The 10,220-nt window shown below is 48.1% G+C and overlaps 2 protein-coding genes across 3 annotated transcripts; both read right to left on the reverse strand.

The window, feature by feature from the left end:
* On the reverse strand, nt 87-4,638 carry LOC110433568 (PHD finger protein ALFIN-LIKE 6). 2 transcript variants are annotated; one of them, XM_021455952.1, is made up of 5 exons: nt 4,379-4,638; nt 4,249-4,281; nt 3,147-3,375; nt 738-867; nt 87-666 (listed from the first exon to the last, which is right to left on the reverse strand). In XM_021455952.1, exons 1-5 carry the CDS (start codon nt 4,485-4,487, stop codon nt 397-399), a joined length of 771 nt encoding a protein of 256 aa, XP_021311627.1. In that variant the 5' UTR covers nt 4,488-4,638; the 3' UTR covers nt 87-396. The 2 variants fall into 2 exon arrangements, with proteins under 2 accessions (XP_021311627.1, XP_021311628.1); XM_021455953.1 differs by having other exon boundaries at nt 87-663; nt 4,379-4,487.
* On the reverse strand, nt 7,378-9,087 carry LOC8062448. Its single transcript, XM_002458841.2, has one exon. The coding sequence runs from the start codon at nt 9,081-9,083 to the stop codon at nt 7,686-7,688; it is 1,398 nt and encodes a 465-aa protein (XP_002458886.1). The 5' UTR covers nt 9,084-9,087; the 3' UTR covers nt 7,378-7,685.

Genomic DNA, 10,220 nt, shown 5'->3' on the forward strand with positions numbered 1-10,220 from the left:
TCCTTATCCTTACACAGTAAGGTACGCATTTCAGCAATTCGGAACCAGTGCAGATCCTGGCTCAGCAGCCAGCACACACGAGGAACTGGGAACAAAGACTACAGCCACTACTCATTGCACGACACCAACAATATGAAGAAATGGTCAGTTGAGAGGTACCTTCAGTGACAGCGTTTACAGACTAGAGGGAGGAGGGCCCATGTCAACGCTCAGCACAGGAGACATGTCACGTTTTAAGACACTGCTAGGTCGAACAGCTAATGAACAGATATAATAATAACCATGAATGAAAATGCAGGCTTACAGACTAGGGAGCTACGCCATATCTAGGGATCTTTGACGCCAGGAGGGTGCTTTCTTCCTTCCTAGCAAGGTCGCCGATGGGATGCTCGTCGCTCATGCCCTGGCCCTCTTGTTGGTGCAGTCTGGGCACTTGTACTGCTTGATGTGCTCAGCTCGGGCAGGTGTGATCTTGACGCACTTCCCATGGTACCACTTCTCGCAGTTATCGCAGCAGATCCAGAACTGGTCCTTGCCATCATTGGTTCCGCAGGTTCCACACAGGGTGTTGTCGTGCTCCTCCGCCTCCTCATCCCCATCGTCATCGCCGCTCTCTTCTTCATCTTTGGGAACCTTAGCCTTTGAACGAGACTCTGCTCTTGACTGCTGCAGGAACAATGTCAGTGTTATCAGCAAGAGTTCAGGTTGGATGGCAACAGAAAATGGAAGACATTTACCACTTTTGAACTAGGCTTGTTGCTCTTGCTGCTACTGTTAGGTGTCTTCTCCTTTGCCTGCTTCTTGACTGCTCCTGTCACTACCTCAAATATTGTGGGCATGTTGTTTATCATGCTAAAGAGTCGCCTCCTGCATTACAGCAACGAAGTATCAAAAGAAATGCAACTTTGGAAAGTATAGACAAGCATAACCACTAGTGACTAAACATAAAAATGCAAAATAAAAACACGTTTTAAAGTTTAAACATGCTAATGTTCAACAGAGCTCAACCTGACTAGGTAAAGTCTTAGAGGCATGCAAAGTATGTTTTTTTTTGTCAAGATCCACATATTCACCAACAGCAGTAAAGAAAACAGATTCTTTTTACACAATACTCGCTAAGGAGGTGAGATAATCAAGTAGGCAGATATCCATCATGTACTCTAGCAATTTTCATGAATAATCCATGTACTGCAAGCCTATGTAGATTTCTGACAGCCAATTAAGAAAATTATCTTTTGTGTCTTACTGTTCTTCCATTATCCAATGCTCGACCAAGGGAAGAGACGTCCCCCTGATTTTTGTCTTAGAAGATGGTGCCGTGACTCCACTTCTTTGGCGTGTTGTGCTGACCAGTTACACCGTGAAAGTGTTGGCCATTATCCAATGCGATTGTTCATTATTTAAAACTAATGTTGCTATCCACGAATGGTAGACATTCGAACCTGGATGCAATAAGTGGCTAAATAGTTGGAATAAACCCTTTACTGTTGATGGTGAGACAACAAATGAAGTGTTATGATTTATGAATGATAATGTTTATTACTAAAAGGGAAACAATAGGTTACACAATTCAGTCACCCAATACCTAATTCTTAACAGTATACTCCAAATTGATCATTCTACAAGGGAGCTGCTGTGCGTTAACTTTCAATGGTTCTAAACATGAGATTTGCTCCAATCAACTACACTAATTCCATAACATGGTGCACTATATGGTTTACACTCTACGTCCAGTTTACAGTTTCACAATCTGAATTTGCAAAATGTATTTGAGTATCTCTAAATGTGCATCATGTTGCGCTCAGATAACCACATAATGTTACCAAATAAGCAACATGAAAGTAGTATATTTACTCAAGTGCTAACAACTTCATTTCTCAAATTAAATCCATCTTTCAAACAGCAATGTGAAGGTGTGTGCCTATAGTTGGTTTACCAATTACCAGGGCATAGTAAGTACTGAATATCGATGATGCAAGGTCAAAGAGTGAGAGGTCCAGTTTAGTACGGCAAGGATACGGACAGTGTGGTAATCATGGAACTTTATGTAATGTTGATTTCTGTGTAGTTAACTAAACATGTGCCTAATATTAGTAGCATGTGAATCAATATTAGCATCATTTATCCCTACAGGTATGTGACATTTGCATTCACTTGTAGCTTTTTCCTCCATTTGATTTGATGCTTGATAGCCAGTAAATACAGGTTGACAATTTTCTATTGCAACAATGTGATGTTGTAAATATATGACGTTTGTGGCAGTAGAAAGCAGGGTCAAACACAAATTCTGCTATATGGCTATATGGGTGCTTTCACTAATGCATATATTTACTGTTCTAAACACCAATGGTCTTACCTTATACATGAAAGACAGAACTGGATGTAATGTAAGTTTAAGGTTACAGAAGGAATGCAATCTACATTACAACATTTGTTAGGCACTGATTGTTAAGGTAAAGGTGGTGGGACAATTATGCTAAAATGTAATACCCATGTCTGATTTGCTACCCATAGAAAGTAGGTGAAATGATTGCACATGAAACCCGTATGATTAAAAAAATGTTAAATTGCATTTTTTTTAAGTAAAATGGTATTTCTAAAGTATCAGATCTATACACATTATAGTAGAGGAATTCAAATTCCTAACTGAGAAGAGAAATGTAAAACAAGCATAATAACAGAACAAAAGGAAGGAGGAGAATCACCCACAAATACCACGATAGTTACTACAGGGATATGTGATATGGTGACTAGTATTCTACCTAGCTTAACTTGCCAAGTACACAAATGCAATCCCATTTTATTTACACAATCAACACTAAAACATATCTACATATTATGTTTTACAATCCCAACATTTAACATATTGTTCAGTTGTTCAGAATTCAGAATGTAGATACTACTGTGTGAAAGCATTAAGGATTGGTCATATCTTGTGTAATGAATTTGCTCCTAAACTTGGGTGGAAGCCATTTCCATATGAAAATAATTATAAAAGATGCACTAACGTAAGAAATATGTAAACTAAGATGCATATGTACTTTCTGGTATGCAAAATTCAGATTAAAACATGCCAGCATAGGAAGGAACAAACAACAATGACTGATTATGAAAAGTGCTTAGTTCAATCATAGCAGAAGAATTACCTAGCTTCTCTGTCAAATCCAAACCGTGCACCAAAGTAGAATGCAACAGAGAGTAACCAGGAATCGCTGTGGACTGCAACTAGCGCCAGCCAGTCCTTCTCATTCATGCCATCCCTAGCAAAGTTGATTCCTAATGCTGGTTCAGGGATCTCTGGGGGCACTTCCTCAGCTGGCAAGGTCACCTCCCACGTCTCATTGGGATAGCCATAAAGGCACAAGTTCTCCTTTTCTGTTCAAAACCATTGGAATTAGTAGCTATAACAAGATACGGCATAGCATCATCGAGTAGCTATAAAAACCTAGAGGTAGTTCTACACCAACTGGGCACTGCTGCAAACAAGAGTGCAAGGCTGAAGCAGAACTAGGCCATAATATTTAATAATGAGAAGCAACCAAACTCAACAATAATAATAATTACATGAATAGGGGCAAGCAGCCACGCATTCAGCCAGTCGTACAGTGCCATCAATGCACTAAAGAAAAAAGATTTGCTGAATCAGTATACCTATCCACATTATGTCACTGACTCCACTCTCCAGTAAATTGACTGCGCCAACAACTAAGTAGTAGCATAAGAAACAGCAGACAAGACATACTAGTTCAAAGCAATCATAATCATATAGAAACCAAGCACGCAGTAGACCAGTCGAAAATCCCATGGCACCAATCAGTCAAAAATCTCTAGTGATTTTCTGCAATCAAGCTATGAATACAAGATTGATGGCAACACCCATAGTACTAACAACCAAACAGCAAAAGAAATGGCAGCCACTAGTTCCACAGTTCCAACCAACACACCAAAAAAAAAACGCTTTTCACTCGACAAAACTGTCATATTGGGCCCCAATCTCTCACCAAAATCGAACAGCTACAATCCAGCACAAGCACAGCATTAACGAAAGCTATAAGGCCACCAATAATTCGAATCCGAAGCGTGTAGAGCGAGTGAAGGTAGAGGAGACAGAGAAAGAGGAAAATTCTCCAAATTTAGCTTCCAATCTCCCACCAAAGCAACGAAACCCAAGCAGCAAAACCACGGAAGTCTCCTCGGCTACCAATCCCCACCCGCGGGCGAGGAACCGAAGAGATCGAACGCACTCACCGGGGTCACAGAGCTTGAAGAACCTCTCCACATCTGCACAGCACAAGAGAAAACCCCGCATCAATCGCACGAATCCACGCAGCCGGGACAGAATCAGGAGGCCCAATCGGCGGGGCGAGCGGAGGCGTACCGGTGGTGAGCGCCTTGATCATGCCGGCGCGGCGGGCTTTGTAGTCGCGGAAGACCTCGTCCGCGGTGCGCGCGGCGTTGGGCGCCGGCCCGGAGCCCCCGCCGTCCATCGGGCGCGCGGCGCGCGGGCAATGGCAGCCGCTAGGGTTCCGGCTCGGGGACGGTCTGCGACGAGACGAGCAAGCGGTCCCGCGGTGCTGGTGGTAGAGGGAGCGGGGGGTGGAGGAGACGAAGAGGAGTTGGAGGAAGGGGAGGAATGGGTTTATATCTGCTCGCGGAGAATTTCCTGGGCGTTTCGGGGAGGATTTGGGCCCGGTTTATTTGAGGTCTGTGTGGGTGCTCGGCGCAGAGCCAAACCGCTGCCGTCGTCCTCGTCGTGCTGTTCCGTTTACGGCCGGTAGACTCGGTCTACCGTGGACTAGGAGGGTTTCCTCTGGTTTCAATAGGTTGGTTTTGTTTTTCCACGTTCTTTTTTATAACCGCCAAATTAGTATATAGTTGTCCTAGAGTATGTACGTACTCCTTCCCTTCCAAGGTCATAAGTTTGTTTTAGCTTTTCTATGTATATGAACTATATATATACATATTATAATTATAATATATTAAGATACAATGTATATCTAAAATATACATATGAAAAATTACATATTTAAAAAATTAAAATATCATATAATTTAGAATGGAAAGAGTACCCATAATAAAAAGGTTTAAGGCTCTACACCGCTTGTATGAAAGAACACAAACTCTAACAAGGGGTAGGTTGGGCGCGACTCGTCGCCCTCCTTGCGCTCGCCTCCTCCCTCTCTCCCTAGCAAGACCTGTTGCTCCTTGTGCAAGCTCCTTTCCGCACCTACGCTCCACCTTCTCCCGTGGCTGCCCCTACCTGCACCGACGAGCTCCTCCCTCTCTCCCCTCCGGTGGCGGCGGCGCCGGTGAACTCCTCCTCCCTATCTCTCCTCTAGCGACGCCGGTGCCAATGAGCTCCTCCTTGTCTCTCCTCTGGCGTTTGCACGCTTGGTAGGCCTTCTCATCCTCCTTCTTGGATCTGCTCTTAGGGTTCCAGTGAGCCTCTCCCATCTTTCCACTCCTCTTGGATCTGCTTCTTAGAAGGGCTCACCAAGGGGGAGGCAAGGTGGCCAGAGCAGTTGGAAAGGAAGTCGAATAGTTTAGGGGACTTGCTGGTGGTAGCGCGACCGAGCCAAGGAGGGTGTGGTTCCATTGGTTGAAGCTCGAAGCTCCAGCGAACCCTAGCGCCTGCAGCAGGGGGGTGATTGGCAATGGGGGCGAGGACGATGACGGTGCAGCCAAAGCGGGGGGTGAGGACGGTGCAAGATGGTGGGTTACTCGTCTCTGTCGACCCGTCACGCCTTATCTTCCTCCCTAGAAGAAATTAGGCTCACATAATTGAGATAAACAAGAAATACAAGTAATTTAGGGTTTAATGTTGATAGATATAGTTGGCCATGCTATATATCTATATATTACAAGGGTGTGTCTCCTCCTAAACCATCAGTCACTTTCAGCCTCCTAGTGCCTCTTCTCCTAGCTTCTTCTTGCTCTTAGGATAGGCGGCCTACCTCCCCTACCCACGCCTCATCCCTCGCTACCCTTGGCCACACCTGCCTCACCGCCAACCATGCCACTCAATGACCAGTCCTCCCCTAAATACAACCAAGGTCGCTGACGCCGTTCTCGTTCTCTCCTCACACTTGCCTCTACCACCGGCGGTCGACGGTGACCTACCTCACCGCACCACCCACAATCCGCCCCCGCCCCTCGACCCCCCACCTTAACCTTAGGGCAATGCGCTGGGCCGCTGGCGAACTCACCACAACACGCCAGCCCCCCTCCTTGGCTCGGTTGTCTCCACCGCCATTAGAACCCTAACGCCATCCGACAATGTCTCTACTGCCTAGTTAGTCTGCCTTCCCTAGAAACCCCTTCTAAACCTATCGGAGTTGGAGTTTTACTAACCCTAGCCACTGCCGTTGCCGCTTCTTCTACGTCTCTAGTAGCAATCGCCACCTATTCTTCTCCATCTACGGTGTACATGGGCGCAGGAGAATAGGACGTCAAGGATCTCGCGGGTGTGAATGAGACGGAGGAGGCAGGTGACTAACGGATAAATCGTGTACCAGGCGACTGTGAAGGAGCATTTGTGATATTACAAACCGACCTTTTAGTTTCTAACTAAATTTTGGTTTGTTCAAGTTCATCTGATATCCAAAAGGAGGAGTTGAACAATCGAGTTTGGGTCGATTTGATCTTGCTAAGCTTTCAGTTAGCGACGCTATGAACCTGAGTTAGGGTCTGAACACAGGAATTCAGTTGTACTACTCCAAAGGACAATGACGCTCTTGAGGCTCGCCCTGTAAAGCTGTAATAATCGACCCAAAACTGGTTCTTTTAACTTAAGCTAGAGGACTTAAGTTAGAGGAGACTCATCCAATCGACCTGAAATGGAGAAATACTGAATCCACTCAATAGCGCAGATTTGATTTGATACGGTGCTGGATTGGCTTGGTGATAGGAGTAGGAACGAGAGGCGCTAGGGCCAAGGACAACTACTGAAGCCGGGAGGCTCGGCAATGGCAGATTAATTAGCAGCTCATGTCCCTTCCCCCCCTGGTTCCCCTTCATCCTCCCGACCCAAACATCCGAAGCGCACCGCAGCTTCTCTCTCGACCTCGCATTCTCCATCTAACCATCTCAGTTAACGTCAGTTTCTGGGTGATGGCCATACATGGCTTGCAATTTCCCTTTTGGACCAAAGGAGGTCACCCGGCTTGCATCAGGAAAGGTGGATTTGGTTCTGCCATAGCATCAGCAATCTGATTCCTGCTTTCCTTTATCCAAAAGCTGTGCATTCGGTCATACAAAATGTTCGCATTTTCTGCGGATCTCATGTTCACTGACACTGTCGTGGCCTCCACTGTTTGCCGGACCGTTTGCCGAGCTGGGACGGGAAGAACATCAAGAGATTCTTATTTTCAGTTATTATGGACGACAACCAGCATCCTGTAGTAGAGTACGTGTAGATGATCGTTACCATACACCATACTGTCCATACACAATGAAGAGACGTGTCACTGCAGTGTCAAAGGACACCGATGCGGTTCCGAAGCATCTTCCAAGATTCCAAACTTGAATTAATAAAAGAGGAGGCCTGACACCCAAGAAATTACTAAACAACAGTTAAACATCAAGAACACAGTTACACATCAAATCACATCTACCATTATTACTTCTTCCCGTTAATTAACAACATCATCACCACACTGCTCCGGCTCCGGATCTCTTTTGCACTCTCACGTCATGGGCCTCTCCAGCAGAGCCGAGATGTACCACTCGTCGGCGTTGGGCCCCTTGTCCAGCTTCCTGCCGGTGTTCCACCGGAGCTTCCGGAATCCCACACCCTCGATGATGGGCACGTACACCTCGGTCAGCTCCTTCCCGGTGCAGAAGAAGTGGTCCAGCCAGAATATCCCGCCCGGCCGGAGCACGCGGTAGATGTCGTACAGCTCGGCCTCCAGCACCGCGCCGGGGACCCAGTTGCCGAGCACGTGCATCGAGTGCACGATGTCTAGGGTGCCGTCGAAGAACGGGAGACGCCCGGCGACGGCGCCGAGGTGGAGCGGGACGAGCCCGCGGGACGCCACGAATGAGCTGAACGGCGCGCCGAGGTCCAGGGTCGTGGTGACCACGGTGACCCCGCGCTCGGCCATGCGCGCCGCGAACGTGCCCGTGCCGCCGCCGATGTCCAGGCCGATCCGGATCGTGCCCCGCGGCTTGGACGCCAGCACGGTGTCGATGTCGTAGTCGAGATCCCCGCCCTGCCCGACCCACCGCCGCTGCTCCTTGCCGGCGAGGTCGAAGCACGCCTTGCAGTCGAGGTCGGGGTCGTGGCTCCCCGGCGGGCGGCGGGCGCGGTCCACGAGGCACGAGTAGTTCTTGCACGCGTAGGGCGCCCACGAGACGGATTTGTCCGGCGGGATCAACCACAGGCTCTCCGGGAACGGCGTCGGGTCCGGGAACCCGGCGGGCCCGCGCGCGCGGCACCGGCGCCTCGGCAGCGGCTCGCACCCCTTCAGCATCAGCCGCTCCGCGAACGCCGCGTCGGACGGGCAGTCGCCGCTCACGTTGTACCGCATGTACTTCTTGAGCTCGTCGCGGTGGCGGTGGCACGCGGCGCCGACCGCCGGGTACAGCTTGTCGGAGTCGAGGTTCCGGGTGTACCCGAACGGGAGCGTGTGTGGGCCGAGCGCCACCGTGAGCTCCTCGTCCGGCGTCAGCTTCGGCGGCGGCGCGTCCCGCTTCATCTTGCCGGAGTTGGAGATGAGCCTCTTGATGATCGCGTCGGTGGCCTCGATGCGGTTGTGGAGGTCGACGGCGAGGCTCTGGCTGGAGGAGAGGACGCTGAACGCGAAGTCGAGCGCGGAGTCGCCGTCGTCGCCGCTGCCGCCGCTCCCAATGCCGCCGGTGACGTGCGAGAAGGCGACGGACAGGAGGATAGAGATGGAGTTGGTGACGACGAAGAGGAGGAGGGTCTTGGTGCGTCCGGAGTGCTGCCTCTTCTTCGCGGTGGCATGGTGAGGCGCCGGCGGTGCGTGGGTGGTGCTGCTGGTTGCGCCGGCGGGGGTGCCGTCCATCAGAGACTGGTGGTGTTGGGTGTTTGGTTTTCTTGGATAGCCATCCATGATGCCCATCTGCAGTTCATGCAAGAGTGCGTGTTGGTTGCCATCTTCATCTATATATATATATCAGGACTAACTTCTTCCTGTTTCTTTCTGTTTTACGGCAGTGGCGGATCTAGGATTTTAATCATGGGGGTACGAACGAAAACGATATAGTTCATCGATATGAACATAATATAATTAGATCGCTAAACGGTGATAAAATAGTTGTGAATATAAAGTGTTAAGGTTGTTATATAAGCTGAGTAGACTAGCAATTATGTATAACAATGTATTATACATGTATATATTAATATATTATTAAAGAGTATATATATAAAATGTTTTTCAAAAAAATTTGGGGGGACAACTGTCCCCCCATGCTACTACTCTAGAACCGCCCCTGTTTTACGGGCATTTGGGACTAGAAAAAACCATGTCATGTTAGTGTTTGCGTAAACGGAAGTGATGTCAACAGCGTTGGAGCATTATTGTTGCTACATTTGGGTACTACAAAAATCCCTGTTACTAGTATGAAAACGAGCCGGATGGCAGTGGATGGTTCGCGTTTGAGAGTTGAAACTTGAAAGTGGTGGAGAAAGGATGGACAACCTGCACTCATGCAGGAGAGTATTGGGGTATCCTTTGCGTATGTCCTCAGCCATATGCGTGGACTTCGCGGTTACCATAGCATTTTACCTCCCAATTTGCATTTTACTATTGTCCCTCTTGCGCTAGTGTGTCCGATAACACAGGTTATCCTTCAACCAGCTCCATTTTTCTGAGCTACTGCTTTTGTGTGAGTTACATATTGCCTTGTTTAGCCAACTGCTGAGGACGATTCACCGCAACGAGATCCTCTAACTTTCGGGTGACATAAACGGAAAGGAACCGAATGAAAGGAGACATTATTACTAGAATTGGAAGGGGCGTGTCGGTAACTAGTTGAGCACACAGAAACACAGAATCCGTTTTTGATGCAAGCAAGTTGATATGTCCTTCATTCAGTTCCAACACAGAAACACAGAGAGTAAAGAGTGCGCACTTGTTCATCAATAAGCGGCAACCCAGCGCGACTGCGCGAGCATCAGACGAACATGTGGCCATAAGCTGTGGAGCACGAGCACTCTCGCGCCAAAAAAAAAACAAAAAAAAAAGAGCGGCAGCCAC

The sequence above is a fragment of the Sorghum bicolor genome, chromosome 3 (genome assembly GCF_000003195.3).
Source record: "Sorghum bicolor cultivar BTx623 chromosome 3, Sorghum_bicolor_NCBIv3, whole genome shotgun sequence".
NCBI lineage: Eukaryota > Viridiplantae > Streptophyta > Magnoliopsida > Poales > Poaceae > Sorghum > Sorghum bicolor.